Genomic DNA, 21,579 nt, shown 5'->3' on the forward strand with positions numbered 1-21,579 from the left:
TTTGAACTATGTTTATTGGTAGCAAAACACATGTTGATTTTGCCAAAGGAAACTTCCTTAATCACTGTTATAAGTATACCAGACAGAACTAAATTCAAATTATAATAAATAATAAGGATAGAAAGAATAACCTTTATCTATATTAACCGATATAGTACAGCCAAACATTGACCATGTGAAAAGCACGTGTAAGAGATCCCAGTGAAAGTGCGGCTGTGTGAGCCGGAGCGCCAGCGCGCGAGCTCGAGTTTTATGTCTGTGTGGACGTCACTGCGCCAGCGGGGCAGCTCGTGGGCGTACGCTAAGCTCGCGAGAAATCCTGTGTGGATCTAGCCTAAGGACTTAAATATGCTTTTACGAAAATACAATTTTGCAGACTTTTGGAAGCGCTAACGGTTAGAGCTATTCGGGTTGGGTGAGGGTTTGCAAATAAAATTACACTAGAATCTGGTTTATTTTACCCTTGCTGGGCTTGTATTTCCACATTTCACATACAATGCAGTATTTTAAGCGGAGTAACATGCGGTATTTAGTACCACCCCCGCAAGTTTCGATTTTTACTTGTGGTGTTCCTTTGCAGAAAAACGCGTTTATTGCACGCGTCATTCAACCTTGATCCAATAAAAATATGTTGCTCGCACTGGCAGTTTATCCAGGCTCTTCGCGGAAGGTGCGACGGTACAGTCACCCGAAAGCTTTTTTAGTGTAGCCTAGGCTATGCTAGTCACGCGCTTTGGTGTGAAGGACCAAAGTTTCGACAGACATTAAGGGTAATGAACTTCTTTTGGAAGGTGCAGCTGAAAACATCCTTGTATTAGGAGGTAGCTTATGGGTTCGGCCATATGTAGTCTTTACATAGGTTTTGGCCGAAATTGTCGGCTTCTGCCTGCGTATTCGGTTATGACTCAAACCTTCAGAGGAGGGCACGGTGCACAGTGCTGGATTAACCATTAGGCAAAGTAGGCCTAGGCACGTGCCTACAGGCCAGTCAAAAATCCAGGCCACTTTAAAACCAGTAGAAATTTAGTCATGTTTTCAGAATAATTATTTTCTAAACTAATAATTATTTATCTTAATAGCTCTGTTTTTCCAGATGAATTAAAGATTGCAGAAATCGTTAAAAAAAGACGAATTCTAATTTTTTAGTTGGCAACCCTGATTTTCGGGCCACTTATAAAATGTGACAACAGACCCTTAATTCGGCAGACCGGCACTGACGGTGCATCACTCACAGCTTTTCATGCCTATTTTTCGACGCAAACGTTGCCTGCGCATCGCGTTAATACTCTGCTGAGGAGTAAATGACAAACTAGGGTGTTGCGCAGTGTATGGTCAAAAATTTTAAGTATAATAAGGTCATTTTATTTTAGATACTTCATTCACTTTATATTAACTATATTGTGTGTCAGATTTATTCACGGACTTAAATTTAAACGTGTTTTTGGTTGAGCAAACAAGCATTTCATGGTTGAATGACTTTTGCGCAGCGAAATAAACAAACCAGGGGCAGACCAGAAAAAAGATGAACTGTGTTTTTTGTGAGTGTGGGACTGACTAAGATTATTATTTTTAATAGCTCAGTTTTTCTACCTGAACCAACATGTCTGAAGTTGCCACATTATATGGAATAAGATCTATAAGGGCATCTTGCATCAGTGCATTTTTAGTTGGCGGGACAAGCATTTTAATCTTACGATGGTTGAAATATCAGCGCTTGCAATCAAAGATAAGGCAAAAAAAGATGAAAGAGGATGATGTGATTGACAAATGTTTAAAGCAACTACATGATAAGGTAAATAAATTAAATGTAGAAACTTTATTTTGTTTCTACTGAACTGATGATCAAATTATTAAACAGAATAACCAGAGAGTCCAGCAGACTGTTAATGTGTTTTAGTGCCAAACTACTATAATGTGTTACTGTGTTTGTTGCATCAAGGTGAACAAAATACAACACATTGATTGCAGATTGTTGTGATGTCCTCCATCATGGGGTTAAGCTTTAATGCCCTGGCGGCTGGCAGGGGTCTCCAACACGCGGCCTGTGAGTCAATTTTCTGTGGCCTGCGGGGTCATTAGCAAATATTAATATCTTGTTAAATATGACCAACTTTTTTGTTTTACTCACCCGTTGAGTGTTCAACAAAGGAAAAGTAATCAAACTATAACTCACATCCATATATCGGTACGTTAAAAAAATTCAACCTTGTGTGATACACAATTATGATGAAATAATGTGAACTTAGTCTGATCATCAAGCGTAAACTTCAGAATCCATTTAGTTACTTGAGTTTACTGTATAGGTTTAGCTTATGGATGAGGAACGTTCAAATTTATGAGGAGCAACCAACATTTTATTGACACTTTAGTAGGCCGCATAGATTGTTTCAAAAGCCTAGGATAGTGGTTTCCAAACCATTTCATTTTCATAAGAAGCAAATTGAACTTGCGGTCCAAGATAAATTAAACGCTTTAGCAAAACGAAATCTTACGCTGCTGAAATTAATTTTTAGTTTTACCACTACAGCTTTGTGGTTTGTGACATCACACACAAATGTAGGATATGATACACATAAATTATGCACAAACAATTGCTTTCACTGTTACTTAAAAAAAAACCTTGAACACGCAAGTAGGATTGTAAAGACATAACCATTTGGAGGTCAATGAAAATAGCGCCTTTGGCCACTGAAGAACCCAAAACTTTGGTTTGGAAAGAGCTGGCCTAGAGTGTTAATAGTGTGGTGTAACATGCAGTATCAAGGTCTTTGAAAGCATTTTGACATCTAAGCGCACATGTGGCCCACGACTTCAAGGCGATTCGAAAATGGGCCTTGGACAAACTTTGAGTTGGAGGCCTCTGCCCTAGGGTAATGTTGCAGGCTTAAAAGAAAATGTTACATGTTTCCTAAAAAAAATTGTTTGAGTCATTTTTTATTGACTGCGAGCTGAAAGTTTTCGTCAACAACAATTAATTGCTTTGCACCCATTGAACTTGTTTTTTTCACACAGACCTAATAGTGGTGCACATGCTTGTGGGACTTATTTGTCTTGCATGCCCACGAAATCGTCGGGAACGGCCATATTTTGCATATTGGGTAAAGGGCAACTGAGGTGAAAATTTGTGACAATTTAAATTTTGTCATTACAATTTACAATACAATGTGAAAAACAGGTTAATCGGGGAGGTTTAGTGAATGTCTATCATTTACTAGGAAAATATGTCCATTAAATGCAATCTGATTAATCACAATGGTTTTTAAATTGTCACATCTCAGTTGTTAAAACAATAACGCTAGGTAATTGAGATGAATTTAAACAAATATTTTGATCAACTGTATTGTAGATTTCTATGGGAAAGTCGCTCAGCAAAGTTTTTCCTCAAATATTCAGCAATAAAATATTGGTATTACTTTATAGACAGCGTCTCTAAGGCGTGTGTGACATGTTGCGGTATGGCTGTGCGTTGTAAAATCTCTTTGTAAACAAGTTTATTACAAACAAGCTTGTGTGTAATTACATTAAAATGAGACTCACATGAAGGTTTCTTAGTGTTCAACATACTGTAACTAGGGATGTTCAAAGTAGAATATCGAATCCATTTTTGCCGTTTATATCGGGTAATTGGAACCGATATAAATGTGTGCTCTCGCCGTTGGTAAAAATGTAAACACATGCGTTACGTTTTTACGTCGACGCACGGTCATTGTACCAGTTGCAAAAGGCGGCAAGTGACTCGTCGCCGTCAAATCAGGGAGCGCTATACAACGCCTTAACGCCAAGTCACGAGTCCCTATAACAAAGCCGTAACGACAGTTGTGCATTGGAAGCATAATTAACGATTAGCGCACTTGTTACGCATCTGATCACGTCATTACGTTTATGCCATTAAACGACTTTAATACACTAAATGACTAAAACCAAAAGACTGTAAATCCTTGGTTAAACAGAATCAGTCGGTTTTAAATGAAGGAATATATATTTCGCCTATGTGGCATCATCAGTTCCTGTAACCGAAATACAATACGATATAAAAAGGATTGCTGAAACAAACACGATAAAATAAATAAAAGCAGTAAAACACTAAAACAAGATTTTACTGTTTCAAACTGTCAACGCTGTCTGAGCCAACCTCAAACACAAACAGAACAAGCGAAAACTCCGGGCACTGAATCAAGGGAGAAAAAAAATGAAAATACAGATAAGAAAAGTAGGGCAGGCACGCGCATGCAGGGATAAACCAACGGTGGTGGGTGCCGATGGAATTTCTAACGTATTCGAGGCAGGACCATTTCTTGAATATTGATTGTAGCGTCCAATATTTTCTGCCATTTGGCCTCGCACAAGTCTAAATTTTCTTTATTAGGTCTTTCAACAAAAGTAATGTAGAAACATGTAGCGATGTCGGGTTTCTGTTTTAAAATATCAGTGTGGTTGCTGGCGTAATGCCGTAATAAGGCTGCTTTGTCATTTTTTTCCTTGAAATTGAAAGTTTTCCACACCGCTCTGTGTCCGCGACACCGTACAGCAAATGGGTTCTTTGTTTGGCCAACATAACAAGCATTGCATTTTATGCATTTAGCCACATAAATAATGTAATCGCGGCAACAAAGGGTTTGTTTGAGACGCATTTCTCCAGCGGGTGTATTAATTGTGGTAGTATTGGGCACCATTGATTTATAGTTGCCGTAATGCCCACAAAGGCCGCAGTGTTGACATGGATGGGATCTTCCTGCTGTGCTTGATTTACGCTCCTCACACGCAATGCGCCTGTAGTTTGTCAGTAATCCTCCCAGTGTAACTGGCCGTTTGTAAACCACGCAAACATTGGGTTGCAGGTTCCTTTCTTTTCCTGAAATCTGTAGCGACTTAGGAAAAGCCGTTGGCCAGACAAGTCTTGTGGTGTTGTTCTTTTTTGACTTTTTTGACTCTGTTGCCGTTGTGCTGTCCCAGGTCCAGGTTTTGGCAACTTTAAGGTTGTGCATTACTAGATTTTTCGGAAAATGCGATCGCAAACATTTCTGCTGCAGTCTTTCCAGGCTGGTATTATAGAGCTCGTCAGTTTCGTTAAGTCTCCGCAATCGCCTTGCCTCCCCAACAACAATGGACTTAAATATGCTGAGTGGGTGGTGTGATGTTCCGTGTAAAAAAAGGCGATTGATTGCAGTTGGCTTAACGAAATCAGTCAAAATAAAACCGAAAGGATTTTGGGGAAAACATACATGCAGCACTTCCAGAAATTCCACCTGATCATCTTTCTTTGCAGTGCAGAGGCTGCGAAACGTCAGTTGAAGATTGTATATCTCCAGTCCCGTAGTCAGTGCCGCCTGTATCTGTCTATTTGAAGCAGGTCCGCTTGCAACCCAAATAATATCATCAATGAACCTTTTAAAAATTAGTGCTTGCTGTAATATGCCTTTTGCGCTCTTTATAATGTAGTGAAGGGCTACATTAGCTAAAGATACCGAATGGTTGTCTCCGGTTATTATTCCCTCGGTTTGTGTGTAATACTTTACATCATACTTGGTAACTACATTGTCAATGGTGAATATTATTAGGTGCAGTAGTTGATTCTGTCCCTTGCTGCTGAAGTTCGTCTGTTCTGAAAGCGCTTCAGAAACTGCATCTTTGATCAGTGACCTCGGAAGGCTTGGGTACAGGGCAACGACGTCTGCAGCCGTTATGATAATGCGACGTCCTATTTGTTCAGCTCTATTTGAGCTTCTTTCCACTTTTTTACGGCATCCACATATTGCGTGCTGTCCCGACAATCAATATTCAAGAAATGGTCCTGCCTCGAATACGTTAGAAATTCCATCGGCACCCACCACCGTTGGTTTATCCCTGCATGCGCGTGCCTGCCCTACTTTTCTTATCTGTATTTTCATTTTTTTCTCCCTTGATTCAGTGCCCGGAGTTTTCGCTTGTTCTGTTTGTGTTTGAGGTTGGCTCAGACAGCGTTGACAGTTTGAAACAGTAAAATCTTGTTTTAGTGTTTTACTGCTTTTATTTATTTTATCGTGTTTGTTTCAGCAATCATTTTTATATCGTATTGTATTTCGGTTACAGGAACTGATGATGCCACATAGGCGAAATATATATTCCTTCATTTAAAACCGACTGATTCTGTTTAACCAAGGATTTACAGTCTTTTGGTTTTAGTGTATTAAAGTTAAAAAGGCAAACAGTGATCGTCAGTTTAAGGCATGCTGTTGATGGTTTTGATCTATTACTAAAGTTATCATTTTGCCATTAAACGACGTACGGGCGACTTTTTGCAACGTCTTACCAGCATCTAATTGTTTTCCGACTTTGGCAATAAAAAACGTTTAACGGTCATGGCGTTAGGCAGCGATTTGAAGCATGGGATTGTCTGTTAATATCACAATAACAGTGAAGGAACCCCAAACATATGACGATTTGGTCAAACATAAAAATGTAGTGAGTAAACTCTGCAAAGTTTACGTTTTGTGTTGCAAAGTCGCAGGTAGTTATGGGTCCCCTTCCCTGAAGGGGACACATATTGTTTTTGTCCGTATTTTTTTTCTTTTTTCTGTCTAACGCTGGTTTGTGAGACTGCGTTTGGTCAAGAAAGAGTTCTTCAAATTTATTCAAATTTACAGAGATGTTAGTTAATAATGATAAATGTGTTTTATAATGTATTAAACTAGTCTACTTTAGTTGTTGTCAAGATTAATGATTGTACAGTCAAAAATAATATAAGAATTGGATTCGATATTCTAGATTCGAAACAATTATTCTAGAATACCCAGCTATTCTACTTTGAACATCCCTAACTGTAACACAGGGGTGCAAATGTTTTTCAGAATTAGGTAGAGCACAGAAGATTTTAGTTGCACATAGTTTTTGTGTATGTGTGTCTTTCCACCTAATGCACAACCATTTCGCTATTAATAGCTATATCACAGGTTCCTATTTTCCAAATGGCCACCAAATGTATCAATGTTTTTGTTTATAATCTAATGATTTGAAGAATTTTGATATATCTTACAATATCCCATTTGCTTTTGGCTAAAAGTTTATACACAATCCATAGATTAAACTGAACAGTTTGGTGATTGGTCTCAATTGTTAATGACGCCACTATCTAAATCAGTGGTTCCCAACCTTTTTGTAGTCACGGACCCCTTTTATAAATTTTATAGGTCCGCAGACCCCCAACGCAATTTAGTCTTGTTATGCTTTTTTGTTTCCTGCATTATACATTATTATACTTATCAGGACAGAAATTAGATCAACCTTCACAGTCCCTCAATCTCAATAAAGTTCTGTACTGTAGCAGTCAATGCAACGAAGAGATAAATTTTCTGGTGTACAATATTTGAAACAAAGCACAATAAGTTCTATTGTTAATGTGTGTTGTGATGTCACAATGAAGGTAACAATTACAAGTTTTCCGGATCCAAGGGTTTGATAAACAGTTTGCACTCAGATGCAGGATTGTAAAAACGCTTTGAGAACTTAAAAATATTGTACTGTTGTTAATGCTACTACAATTGTTTACCTCCACGGACCCCCTGAAACCATCTCACGGACTCCTTCGGGGTCCGCGAACCCCAGGTTTGCAACCACTGATCTAAATTGTTAAGGTGTGTGTTGCCTGAATATTTGACATTGTTTGCACACATTAGCATACAAAAAGTCTGTCACATATTGCTTCTGAGATCTCCTTAGTCGTCCTGCAAAATCTATTTGTACCATTTTTGTGCTGAAAAAAAGAATAAATCAGCAGCATAACCGCCAACACATATACTTCCATATACAGTTTCGCGCCTGCACTATTCGTCTCCGAGTACGCATATGGCGGCAGGTTGTGGAGTACTGCGCTTCGATAACATCATGGCAGAGGTTTTGAAATTGCGGTTTGCCCACTATCCAGTTTTTAATCCGACACCTGACCTATCGTCATTAAAATTTCTGAATCGGCAAATCGTTTTTTCATATCGTCTCATATGTTTTTAGATACAAACAACAAACGTCCAAACCTAGCGCAGAGATTGTGTTGCAACCATAGGCGCCGAACACGGGTATGCCGGGTATGCCATGCATACCCGGACGAAAACATCGGGTTTGCCGCATACCCGAGATTTAGACCAACCTTAGGAATGCGGTATATGCTTTCTTAACACGAACCAAACGTAACATACACAATTGATTTCAATTGCGGTTATTGTTCACAACCCATGAATTATTCGCATTCATTACAATTATTGCAATTGTAACGTCTTCAAGAAGCATTGGAATTTGAACATTAAAGGGTGGAAAAAAAGCAAAAAACGAAGGTGTTGGCGCTTATTGTTACGTCACTAAGGTTCGGTTGCGACGTAAGGTGGTTTTTTTATCTTTATTGTTCCACCTCCCCGTAATTTCGGCAAGTGTGTCCCGTTTTTTTTGTAATGTTACTGCGTTACCGCGCACAACATGCGTTGAATTGCAACATTAGCAGAAGGGCCTGGCAGTGGAACTATGGTGTGTTAACTTATATACTGCAAGCTTTAACGTAGTCTCATCATATGTAGCGACAGGAAATTAATTTTGAATTTTGTGACGTAATATAGTGCATACCCGTGAAAATTAAAGTCGGCGCCTATGGTTGCAACGGCAACTGAGTCAAAAGTTCGCATAAAGTGACTGTTTGCAAAATTAGTTGCAGAAATGGCAGAGTGAAGCATGTTGTGTTTCGACGCCACCTAAGTTTAGGGTGAGTAGCAAAACAGTATTATCATGCCAATCCTAACTACATCTCCATGCGTTGATCTGTGTTGTACGACGCATCATACGAATATTGGAAATTATGACCTTAGCTAATTTATTGTGGAAAACTTTTTTTGCCAAATTATTGTGCCGCTACAAATCTAATAGCTACAAATCCGTTGTAAATGTTTGTCGGCATTAGTGACATGTGCGTTGCCAATTCTTTTTGAAACACACATGTGCGACTGCACCATACCCACGACGATTACCATGCGTGACAAGAATGCTTTTTATGAGAGTTAATTATGGGTCCCCTTCCCTGAAGGGGACACATATTGATTTTACTCGAATTGTTTTTGTTTGTTTTTCTGTTTTTTTCTTCTTTTTTTTTCTTCCCAAAGTTTGTCCGACTCGTTTTTCCATCAAATGTTTGATGGATTTGGCTGAAATTTACACAGATTGTAGATATAGTTATGTAGATGTGCATCCCACTTTGTTTTTGTTGATAACCCCAGTATTTACCCCGCTAGCCCCCTAAAATGGGTGTTTTTACCCAAAGTTTGTCCGACTCGTTTTTCCATCAAATGTTTGATGAATTTGGCTGAAATTTACACAGATGGTAGATATATTCATGTAGATGTGCATTTGTTTTTGTTGATAGCCCCAGTATTTACCCCGCTAGCCCCCTAAAATGGGTGAGTTTTCAAACAGTGTCAGAATTGGCTGAAATTTGGATTTCTTGTATAGTATGCCATTTATAGGTGTCGATTGTTGTGTTCAACCCTGTAGTCCTAACATTTACCCCACAAGCCCCTAAAGTGTAAAACGTATTTGTATGTTACTGGGCACCACAAACGAAAGATTTCTTTGGCGCAATAGTGTTACAAGGGCAACCAGTTGTATGTTGCTCGTTGGTGGGTTGCTTGGTGGTCGTTTTTGCGTCATGGCAGTTAGGGGCTTGTCAACAGCCCTATGACATCAGAAACATTAACGGTTGTTGCTCAAAACTCCTCTAGTGGTCGAAATTTTAAACATTGGCAGATTGGGCTGAAATTTTGCAGTACTATTGATTGAGTCATTGCGATTTTTATATATTTTTTAATGTTTGTGTCGAACCCAATTAGTTACCCTACTAGCCCCCTAAAATGTGTCAGTTTTTTAAAATGTTAAATAGGACATACTTCAAACAATATCTGGGGTGAATCTAATTTTATAGTTCGTATTCTACATAGCATTATTATTTAAGCCCAGTGCCGGTCACTGTGTTTTACCTTACAACACCCGACTTTCTCATGGTTATCTCATTATTTTCAACTTTGCATGTGTGGGGACCCATGAGTTTTTGCCTGCAGAAACGACTAAGGTTATAAAAGACAGTGACTAATATGGGACCCAATACAAAATAAGCCTATGAAATATATTTATGTTTTAAAATAGGTTATAGTGTATATGCAGGGGCAATATGTGCTAAGCCACCCTTCTAGTTTTCTTTTTAGGTTATAAAAGAGAGCATGGAAACCACAACTTCAATTGATGACAGTTACGTCATGTCAATTGATGATTGCACGTTTTACACAGTTAGCACAGCATCGCAATAGTGCCTCAAAAATTAAACAGTTCAGTATGCGACTAACGTAATTCGGTCGTGCCTTGATCAAAGCGTGTTTTTCGCGAAAATAATTTTTGTAGATAAGTGCCTAATCTCTGTTTTTCTGCTAGCTGTGTCACCACATCAGAACTTGATTATTATTCTGACAAAAATTAGAAAAATATAAACCACATATAATTGTGGCTACAAATTAAGGTCGCGCACACACACACTTTTACACCCCTGCTGTTACATCTACTTTGAAACAACCCTGATTATTATTAAACAGAGAGCAGAAACAGGCAATGCTACTACCATAAAGACAGTGTTGCAAATGTATGTACATGTTATAGATTATGTATGCATTTAAAAAATGACCTTTTCAGTTTTAAAGTGTAAAATAATTTTTTTGGCGTAAACTACATCTGATAAAACAAGGGAGGGTGGATTGAGTAAAAAGAAATGATGCAATGCAACAAATAAGCAAATGTTGTTTGACTAGGGCTGTTATTAAACAATTATTGTTTATTCAAAACTTTTAAAAATCTAAATAATTTTTAGTCAATTTCAAATGGTCAAATATTTTTTTCCCTATGCAGTAAACCCAATGAAGGTGCAAAATCAATTTAATTGAACAAATTACTGACATTTTTGTAACATAGAGATTAAAAAATGCACAGCAACATGTGTTTCCAGCCATATAGACCCATTCCCTAAAAAAATAACTGATAATTATGGGGTCAGGGTCATTATGGGTCCCCTTCCCTGAAGGGGACACACATTTTGTTTTTGTCTATATTTTTTTTTCTTTTTTTCTGTCTAACGCGGATTTGTTCCCACGTTTTGGTCAAGAAAGAATGGTTCAAACTTTTTCAAATTTACCCACATTATAGATATTGGTCTAAAGAGGGTCCATGTGAATTTTGACCCCGTTTGATCCCCCGGTTCACCCACAGCCCCCCAAAACATGAAATTTTTAAAACGGCTATACTTGCTAAAGTACTTCATTAAGGAGTTATATGCATTGTTGTTTGGTGCAATATAAGGTATTTCAAATTTTTTTTGTACCTTAATAAAAGATTTACCCATTTTTACCCCCTAAACCCCAAAATATTCATTTCTGTCTAACGCTGGTTTGTTAAATGCATTTGGTCAAGAAAGAGTGCCTTAAATTTATTCAAATTTGCACAGGTGTTAGTTATTGTTCCGAATTTGATCCTCCTGAAGTTTGACCCCAGACGACCCAGTGGTTCACCCACAGGCCCCCAATACAAAAAAAATTAAAAATGGCTGTACTGACCCAAGTACATAATCTGAGGGTTTCATGCTTTGTTGGTTGGTGCAATGTAAGCTACTCTAAAGAATTTTGTAACTTTTTATTGTATTCACCCATTTTTGCCCCTTAAACCCCCCAAAAATAAGTTTTAGGCCGGAAATACAAGCCCTAATGTGCTGAAATGTTAAACAATTGTTTGCAGTAGGTTATTCATTTAGTATTTAAAGATTTGCCTTTAATCGCCCAAATAGTTACTTTTACAGCCCACAATGTGTGTACACTGTCAGTCAGATAGAAGTCTCAACTCTCAAGGTAGTAATTCACTTGTTTACGATTAAGGCGTGTGAATGCAGCGGGAGTGCTCAGCTTGACGTCTGGACGGACGTTTTACGAGACAGTTGTGTTGGTGCTTAGAAATCAGCTGTTTTTGCGCAGCTATGCTATGTCGTTTTATTAAGTTATCAAGCACATTTTCAGTTTTGGAAAATTGTGTTTAAAAACTGACCTTGAACGACAATATCAAGGTCAAAGCATGAGATTAAATTAAAAGTATTTTTCCTGTTTCTTATTTACTATTTTTTTTGTAATTATATGACAATAATGATGCAAAAAGAATACAAAAAAACTGGGTTAGGCTAAAGTTGGTTAAGTTTTTCCTTAAGAATCTAAAAATAACCAGGATGTTTGTTTACCATAAATCCACACAAACGCGCGTGTGGGGACCCATAGGTTTTTGCTTGCAAAAACAATCATATGTGTAGATCAAATGATGTGTTTATAGTAAATTGGTAAATATCTAACAATGATTGTGCCCTATTTTTACTGTTACCAAATCGCATATGCATATATGTCCATTAGATTATGCTTGCAGAAACAATTATGTTATAAAGTGCCAGGAAAAAGATAGGGCCCCAATGAAATGTAGGTGCCAAATATATATCCATTATAAATATAATAAATGGTATATGTGATACATCGTTAAATATGATGTAGTATATATAAACTGGCAATATATAGGAAAACCACTATTCTAGTTGTGGTTTTATATTTTATACTTTTGGGTGTAGCATCCCATCAGTTACCCCATTAACCCCCTAAAATGGGTGAGTTTTTTAAACAGTGTCGGATTTGAATGAAATTTGGACAGCTTGTAGAAATTGTCATTTATAGGTGTCAATTGTTGTGTTTAACCCTGTAGCCCCAATATTTACCCCTCTAGACCCTTAAAATGGTTGAGTTTCTTAAACAGTGTCGATATTGGCGGAAATTTGTATAGCTTGTAAAATGTGCCATTAATAGGTGTAATCTGTTAAGTTTCACTGTATAGCTTTAATATTTGCCGCACAAGCCACTATTTACCCCTTATTTCCTATAAAATAGAACATTAAATAGGACAAACTTCACACAATATGTGAATTTGCGTAGTTTGTACTTTTAATTAGTGATGCACCGAACCCGCCTAAAAAGGTTCGGGCCGAAACCGAATATTCTGCCACGAGGCCGAATAATTTCGGCCGAATCAGGCCGAACCTAAAACCGCATTTCTTATGGGTGTTTTTAACTGAACCGTGTGTAGTTGATGCAAGTGAACTCAATTATGACAAGCCAAAATCCCTTTCACAATGCGAAAGTTTCATTAAACTTGTAATAATTCGCAGACAATGTGGCAAGTATTTTATAGATACAACAAATAGTTAATTTATGATGTTTCGTATTGGCGAAAATGAAAGTTTGGGTATTAATTTCATGCAATCAAAAAGTTCGAAAAAACATCGAAAAACCGAAACTTCGGTGCATCACTACTTTTAATAAACCGAAACTTCGGTGCATCACTACTTTTAATAGCATGATTATTTGGCCAAGTACTGATCACAGTGTTTTACCTTACAACACCAAACTAACTGATTATCTCTTGAAGTGCATTGTTTTTAACTTTTATCTCTTGAAATGTTGTTTTTAACTGTGTGTGTGTGGGGACCCATGAGTTTCTGCCTGCAGAAACAACTAGGGTTATAAAAGACAGTGGAAAATATGGGATCCATTTTGAATCAGGTATAGGGAATATATTAACATTTCAAAATAGGTTATAGTGTATGTGCAATGGCAAAATGTGCTAAGCCACCGTTCTCGTTTTCTCTACGTTTCTGTAAAATATTAGAAAAAATAACATGTGGAAAATGATGTTTGGGATCATTTTGTAGTTAGAGTGTGATAATTCACTCAAAAATTTTTAATATTGTTTGCCAAATTAAAGAGAAGGACTGCAGATTGTAATTGATAATAATTTAAACGAGAAAAATGATTAATTTTATAATGACAGCTTTGGGCCTTGGTCTCACATTGGTATTTGTAGATTGGTATTAGCGATAAACAAGTTATGAGAGATCAATGCTCCATGCTGAGTTGGATAAAACTTGTACTGGTGGCAAAAAAAATTGCCTCAAAATGATGACTGAAATAGTACCTAAATTAAACCTTGGAGTGAATTTGCTAAAGTATAAATTTCATGTAGCTTCTACTTTCAGTCCTAAATGACATTGCCACAACTTTATTATAAAACAACTTTATTATTTTTGGTTACAGGAACAAGATGCAGCAATCATTTTGGAGAAGGATGCTAAAGAAATCATTTTGGCTTTGCAACGAGGAGAACTGGATTTGCAGAGTGTTCTAGATGCTTTTTTGCTAAAGGTAATATCATGCATGTCACTCTGGAAAATATGTAAAAAATGGTTTATGTGTAAAACTAGGTAATTTTGTATATTGCATTTTATATTTCAGCTGACTACCATTTGACCCATATAGACTTATAATGCATGGGTGCAACATAGGACATAGGTATGTTGACATGTTGGAACCTTTTTTTGTGTCCAACTGTATTTGTCTAAAACAGTGGTTCTCAACCTTATACGGATCACGGATCACCAAACAACCATTTTACATTGCTGCATACCACCTAATCCAACTTTCTTGTAGTCCCGGACCCCTTTTATAAATTTAAAGTCTGCGGACCCCCAACCCAATTTACCGCAGATCTTTCTATATTTCATGTTTTTTGCATCATATCTTATTGCACTTTTGAAGCATTTTATATTCAAAGTTGCTATACTATATGTAACAAGTATAAGCTAAACCGGCGTTTTCTAATCGGTGGGCCATACAGCAGTTTGCAAGTACTTCCGAATGTGACATAATAATTCCCTTTGTCTAGTAAACAATTATTTTGTTGTGAAAGTATTGCGGGCTGCAGCAAAACTCTGTATGTTTTGATGGAAAATAAATGTATTGATGATTTCGAAGAATTTAGAACTTATTGTGTACATGAAAACAATTTTGTGGCCCTCGCCTGATCTCCGAAATGGGTTATATGGCCCACCGACAAAAAATGATGCACACCCCTGATTTAATGGATTGGTCAACTCAGTGTAGAAACCCTTTTGCTTAAACCACAGCAACAATTATACATATATTTATACATTGTTCATAAATTATAGCAATCACTTTTATCACTAAAGCACAACCTTTAACAAGACACCGATGTTGTTTCCAAAAAATTATAGCAATTTTCTTTGTTTTGTAGCTAATCATGAATTTATGCAGAAAACTTGAACTTTACTCAAAAATCATATCTTAGTTATTACCCAGTTCTTTGCATAAGTTCACATAAGTCTTTAATAATTTTATGTTCTCATTTGTTGATTCAGGCCTGCGCAGTGACAAAAAAATACAATTGTGTTACATCAGTCATGTCCAGTGCAGAGAAAAACCTCAAGACCCTGGAACAGGCCAATGCATCTGAAATGCCTTTGTTTGGTTTACCTGTGAGTTTAAAGGAATCTTTTAAAACCCAGGTCAGTATTGTCAGGTGCACAAGCCTCTCTTAAGTCCATCTTTGCATTTTTGCACAAATTTAAATGCTTTTTTATATTAGCTGAAAATGTCATTGAAACTCAGCTAGCCACTTGAATTTGGTTGGGAGCGTAACTGAAAGATGTCTTAAAAATGGAAAAATAATGTTATCTTGTTAGAAACAGTTTATTTTTATGTTTATCACCATTTGTCCACTGGAAAATGTTCAAGTACCAAACTACAGTTTGCTTTTTAGGGTATGGATTCCACTATCGGACTTTCACAGTATATTGGAAAACCAGAGTTGGAGGACGCTGTGTTGGTCAAGGTTTTGCGACATTGTGGTGCAGTTCCTTTTGTGAAAACCAACTTGCCACAGTTAATGTTAAGGTGCAAGATTTCTTTCTAAATCTTGAGCTTGTTCTATTGCTTTGTAATTTTATCAGTTTATTTGTTCTTCTTAAACTAGTGGTAACCCTTCTGGTTTAAACTATTAACACCGATTTGTTTTCAGTTTCTATGCAAGGTTGCAAATATTCAGTTTCTATGCAAGGTTGCAAATAGTTTCATGTTTTGTACATGTCAGGTTAAGCTTTGTGGTTAAATAGACTGATAAAATGTGTGTCGCTAAAACTGAGGGAAAAGGTTATTAAGGTTTGTTTCTGCTAGGCTCACAGACCACAAAAGGTTACCACAAACATGTTTCGGTTTGTGAATGGCAGTTAAGAATGATTTGTTGCATCTTCAGCACAACATAGCTTCTTCATTTAAACACAAGTTGATTTCTTTAATTCAGTTAACATTGATTTGTTGTGTGGCTTCTTATTATGGGTCCCCTTCCCTGAAGGGGACACATATTGATTTTACTCAAAATGTTTGTTTGTTTTTTCTTTTTTTTTCTTTCTTTTTCTTTTTTTTTTTCTTTCATTTTTCTTCTCCCCAAAGTTTGTCCGACTCGTTTTTCCATCAAATCCTTGATGGATTTGGCTGAAATTTACACAGATGGTAGATATAGTTATGTAGATGTGCATCCCACTTTGTTTTTGTTGATAACCCCAGTATTTACCCCGCTAGCCCCCTAAAGTGGGTGTTTTTCCCCCGAAGTTTGTCCGACTCGTTTTTCCATCAAATGTTTGATGGATTTGGCTGAAATTTACACAGATGGTAGATATATTCATGTAGATGTGCATCCCACTTTGTTTTTGTTGATAACCCCAGTATTTTCCCCGCTAGCCCCCTAAAATGGGTGAGTTTTTGAACAGTGTCAGAATTGGCTGAAATTTGGATTTCTTGTATAGTATGCCATTTATAGGTGTCGATTGTTGTGTTCAACCCTGTAGTCCTAACATTTACCCAACAAGCCCATAAAATGTAAAACATATTTGTATGTTACTGGGCACCACAAATGAAAGATTTCTTTGGAGCAATAGTGTTACAAGGGCAAGCAGTTGTATGTTGCTCGTTGGTGGTCGTTTTTGCGCCATGGCAGTTAGGGGCTTGTTAACAGCCCTGTGGCGTCAGAAACATGAACGGTTGTTGCTCAAAACACCTCTAGTGGGCGAAATTTTAAACATTGGCAGATTGGGCTGAAATTTTGCAGTACTATTGATTGAGTCATTGTGGTTTTTATATATTTTTTAGTTTGTGTGTCGAACCCAATTAGTTGCCCTACTAGCCCCCTAAAATGGGTCAGTTTTTTAAAACGTTAAATAGAACATACTTCAAACAATATTTGGGGTGAATCTAATTTTATAGTTTATATTCTACATAGTATTATTATTTAAGCCCAGTGCCGATCACTGTGTTTTACCTTACAACACCGGACTTTCTCATGGTTATCTCTTGAATTGCATTATTTTCAACTTTGCATGTGTGGGGACCCATGAGTTTTTGCCTGCAGAAACGACTAAAGTTATAAAAGACGATGGCTAATATGGGACCCAATACAAAATAAGCATAGGAAATATATTAATGTTTTAAAATAGGTTATAGTGTATATGCAAGGGCAATATGTGCTAAGCCACCCTTCTAGTTTTTAATTGAAATAAACTTGTTGTTGCTACACATAAAGAACTAGAAGGGTGGCTTAGCACATATTGCCCTTGCATATACACTATAACCTATTTTAAAACATTGATATATTTCCTATGCTTATTTTATATTGGGTCCCATACCATCCACTATCTTTTATAACCTTAGTTGTTTCTGCAAGCAGAAGCTCATGGGTCCCCACACATGCAAAGTTGTAGATAATGCATTTCAAGAGATAACCATGTGAAAGTTTGGTGTTGTAAGGTAAACGCAGTGATCGGCACTGGGCTTAAATAATAATACTATGTAAAAACATAACATTTGAGTATGTTTAATAAACTTTGCAAAATTTCATATAATTAGAATGTTTTTTAAAAGTTCATTTATTTTAGGGGGCTAGTTGAGTAAATGTTGGGGCTAAAGGTAAAACACATCAACTGAAACCTACAAATAGCATAGTCCACATACTACCCCAAATTTTATCCAATCCCGACACTGTTTAAAAAACTGACCCATTGTACGGGACTAGTGGGGTAACTAATGGGGTCAGACACTCAAACTAAAAAAATATGAAATCTCAATGACTCAATCAATAGTACTGCAAAATTTCAGCCCAATCCGCCAATGTTTAAAATTTCGACCACTAGAGGTGTTTTGAGCGACAACCGTTAATGTTTCAGATGTCATAGGGCTGTTAACAACCCCCTAACTAACGTTCACCAAGCAATCCACAAAGTCATAAAAGAGTAACATACAACTGCTTGCCCTCGTAACACTATTGAGCAACAGAAATCTTTCGTTTGTGGTGCCCAGTAACATACAAATACGTTTTACACTTTAGGGGCTTGTGGGGTAAATGATGGGGCTACATGGTTGAACACACCAATCGACATCTATAAATGGCATACTCTACAAGCTATCCAAATTTCAGCCAATTCTGACACTGTTTAAAAACTCACCCATTTTAGGGGGCTAGCGGGGTAAATACTGGGGTTATCAACAAAAACGAAGTGGGAAGCACATCTACATAACTACATCTACCATCTGTGTAAATTTCATCCAAATCCATCAAGGATTTGATAGAAAAACGAGTCGGACAAACTTCGGGGGAAAATACCCATTTTAGGGGGCTAGCGGGGTAAATACTGGGGTTATCAACAAAAATAAAGTGGGATGCACATCTACATAACTACATCTACCATCTGTGTAAATTTCAGCCAAATCCATCAAACATTTGATGGAAAAAAGAGTCGGACAAACTTTGGGGAAAAAATACCCATTTTAGGGGGCTAGCGGGGTAAATACTGGGGTTATCAACAAAAACAAAGTGGGATGCACATCTACATAACTACATCTACCATCTGTGTAAATTTCATGCAAATCCATCAAGGATTTGATGGAAAAACGAGTCGGACAAACTTTGGGGAGAAGAAAAAAGAAGAAAAAAAAAGAAAAACAAACAAACAATTTGAGTAAAATCAATATGTGTCCCCTTCAGGGAAGGGGACCCATAATTAACTGAAACTATGTTAAAGGGTCAATCAGCTTGGCTACAACACTGCGAGAGGCTACTGCCGATCAACAGACACATATGCAAAACAGTTACAAACATTTTATTCACCTTTGTCATATCTGTAAAAGTATGTGGGTTTTCCAGAAAAGTTATTTTTTCCCTTATTTTTCTACTATTTTTTGTCATTATGTATAAAATTATCATCATGTAAACAGAATATGAAGTAGAACTTTTAAAGTTTGTGTTGATGCCGTGCTTAATTTGTCGTTACAAATCAAAAAACATTCAAAACTTTTTGATATTGTTACTAATGTGCATATACAGGTGTGTAGGGACCAATTCTTTTTTTATTGCACAAACAATCATGTTGGAAGGTCATATTTTTTAAATAGATAATCTATAAATACGATATAGAACATATAAAAAGACAATTTATATATAGGCCTCTCCAATTTTTGTTTCAGTTTTTCAAGTTGTAATCCAATTTATGGGGAAACCTCCAATCCACATAAACTTGGTTTCACTCCTGGTGGCTCCTCGGCTGGTGAAGGGTCATTGATTGGTGCAGGTGGTTCCCTTTTAGGGTTCGGAACAGACATTGCTGGAAGTATACGACAACCTGCTCACATGTGTGGAATATGTGGTTTTAAGCCAACAATGAATAGACTCAGTAAGCAAGGACTTCAAGGTAAATGTTATGTAGATTAGTTTTGGATTTAACTGTGGTTGTAGTTTAGCCATTTCCATCAGCAGAGCGGAAAATCATCATAGATTAATAATATTATTTTCAGGAAGTCTTCCTGGCCAAACCCTCATTTCTGCCACTTTGGGTCCAATGGCACGAGATGTTGAGACATTAGTGCTAGCAATGAAAACTCTTCTATGTCCAACAATGTTTAAACTGGATCCTTCTGTGCCTCCTATGCTGTTCAATACTGAGGTAAAGTATGTATATAAGTGGGACCTTTTAGATGTATAAGTGGTACCAAGGGACCTTTTTTCATGTTTAAAATAATTTAACCCAAGGTATACACTACAAAACGAAAACTTTGTATTGGTTTTTACACTGATGATGGCTATAATAAACCGATTCCTGCTGTGCAACGAGCTGTTAAAAAAGCAAAACAAGCATTGGAATTAGCTGGCCACAAATTGATTCCCTTTCAAGTGCCTAAAATTGACGAAGCAATGCGGATATTCACTGCTGGTGAAATAACTAAAATATAGCATTGCTAATAGTACTGCAATATTTATATTTTCATCTCGCTCAGCTGTTTATGGGGATGGAGGCAAAATGACACTAAATCGACTTAAAGGTGAGGTGGAAGAGCCTAGACTAAAGTCACTTTATAGAAAGTGGAGGATGCCCTCCGTTTTCCGATGGATCATTACTTTTTACCTTAGTCTGAAAGTAGGTTGCTGATGCTTAACTTCTTTTGGTTTACTTCAATTTTTTTCAGGTTTGCTTTTGTATTTTTAGTCTCCGAGAATAGCCAAGGACTTTCTTCTCCATGGTGGAGAGTCCTGTACTGTTGATAGGCTGTGGAAGTTGGAATGTGAAGCAGCAAAGTATAAGAAGGACTTTTTTGATTTGTGGGAAAGTAAAGAGGTAGAACTGGATGGAATTATTTGTCCTCCATTTCCAGTTGTTGCTGGACCTTACAAGCATTATGAAAACATGACAGGTTGTTAATAAAATAGCTTTGCAAACCTGTTATTTCGGACATGACTTTGGCAACAATATGTTGTTTTATGTAGCCCTGATGAGTTATACAGCTCTTTACAACCTTGTAAATTGCCCTGCCGGTGTGTTGCCAGTTACAAAAGTCACACAAGCTGATATTGATCAATTACATGATTTTGCTGGACATTATGGAGATGCATGGGATGCCAACGTCAAGGATGTAAGTACATTTGTAGTTGTACGGAATGAAGTAATATTCACTGCATATTTTTTGTACTTTGCATTGTTAAACATTGAAATAACTTCCTTTTTGCATTTACAATAACTTCCTGTATTCAGGTCTAGTGCAAAAACAACATGTTTAATTTTTGTAAAAATACAATATTTTTAGGCTTGTAGACAAAGTGTTGGAATGCCAGTTGGAGTTCAGTGTGTGGCCAAGCCATGGCAAGATGAAATGTGTTTAAAAATTATGCGTGAAGTAGAGCTGGGATTGGGTAACATCTAACTTGGGATTTTAGTATATCCACCAAGTTTTCATACACAAGTTGGCTTAGTTTGTTTCAGAAAAACATTGAAATTGTGTTTTTGTTTCAGTCTAAAAGCTGCTATTCCAGTGTGTATATTTTTGGCAATTTTTTAAATTTAATTTTGTTTATGTATGCAATAATCTTTCTGTGCAATTATTACATGCAATTAAATCATAATTGTCACGTTTGTTTACTAATTTCCTTCAGTAAAACAGTACTTTAAAATCAAGTTTTACTGTGAGGTTTGAAGCAGAGAGCTGCAAACTAAAGTAAGAGTCATAAACCACGTGTTATTATTAATGAAAAGTATAGTAAACACTGAGTGTGTGAAAGAAATTTGTCAAAATTCAACTGAGTGTATAAAAGAAAACCTAAAAATAAAACAATGAACTA

The 21,579-nt window shown here is 36.9% G+C and overlaps 1 protein-coding gene across 5 annotated transcripts; it reads left to right on the plus strand.

Annotated features, from left to right (window-relative positions):
• Window positions 1–1,495: 1,495 nt before the first annotated feature.
• LOC145205430 (fatty-acid amide hydrolase 1-like) lies at window positions 1,496–21,369 on the plus strand. 5 transcript variants are annotated; one of them, XM_080078158.1, is made up of 12 exons: window positions 8,435–8,722; window positions 14,163–14,270; window positions 14,361–14,417; window positions 15,284–15,430; window positions 15,685–15,818; window positions 19,437–19,660; window positions 19,764–19,912; window positions 19,999–20,179; window positions 20,244–20,383; window positions 20,453–20,657; window positions 20,731–20,876; window positions 21,048–21,369. In XM_080078158.1, the coding sequence occupies exons 4-12, from the start codon at window positions 15,326–15,328 to the stop codon at window positions 21,162–21,164; spliced, it is 1,401 nt and encodes a 466-aa protein (XP_079934284.1). In that variant the 5' UTR covers window positions 8,435–8,722; window positions 14,163–14,270; window positions 14,361–14,417; window positions 15,284–15,325; the 3' UTR covers window positions 21,165–21,369. The 5 variants fall into 5 exon arrangements, with proteins under 5 accessions (XP_079934280.1, XP_079934282.1, XP_079934284.1 ...); XM_080078154.1 differs by lacking the exons at window positions 8,435–8,722; window positions 14,361–14,417 and adding an exon at window positions 1,496–1,792; XM_080078157.1 differs by lacking the exon at window positions 14,361–14,417 and having other exon boundaries at window positions 8,436–8,722.
• Window positions 21,370–21,579: the final 210 nt, after the last annotated feature.

This window comes from Phallusia mammillata, chromosome 8 (genome assembly GCF_965637545.1).
Source record: "Phallusia mammillata chromosome 8, kaPhaMamm4.hap1.1, whole genome shotgun sequence".
Lineage (NCBI taxonomy): Eukaryota > Metazoa > Chordata > Ascidiacea > Phlebobranchia > Ascidiidae > Phallusia > Phallusia mammillata.

Excerpts from the sequence above, each read along its gene's own strand:
- LOC145205430 (XM_080078154.1), top strand. The coding sequence starts at position 1,601 with ATGTCTGAAGTTGCCACATTATATGGAATAAGATCTATAAGGGCATCT. Across the intron at positions 15,819-19,436 it reads TTGCCACAGTTAATGTTAAG|TTTTTCAAGTTGTAATCCAA; the intron begins GTGCAAGATTTC and ends TTTTTGTTTCAG. Across the intron at positions 20,877-21,047 it reads GGGATGCCAACGTCAAGGAT|GCTTGTAGACAAAGTGTTGG; the intron begins GTAAGTACATTT and ends CAATATTTTTAG.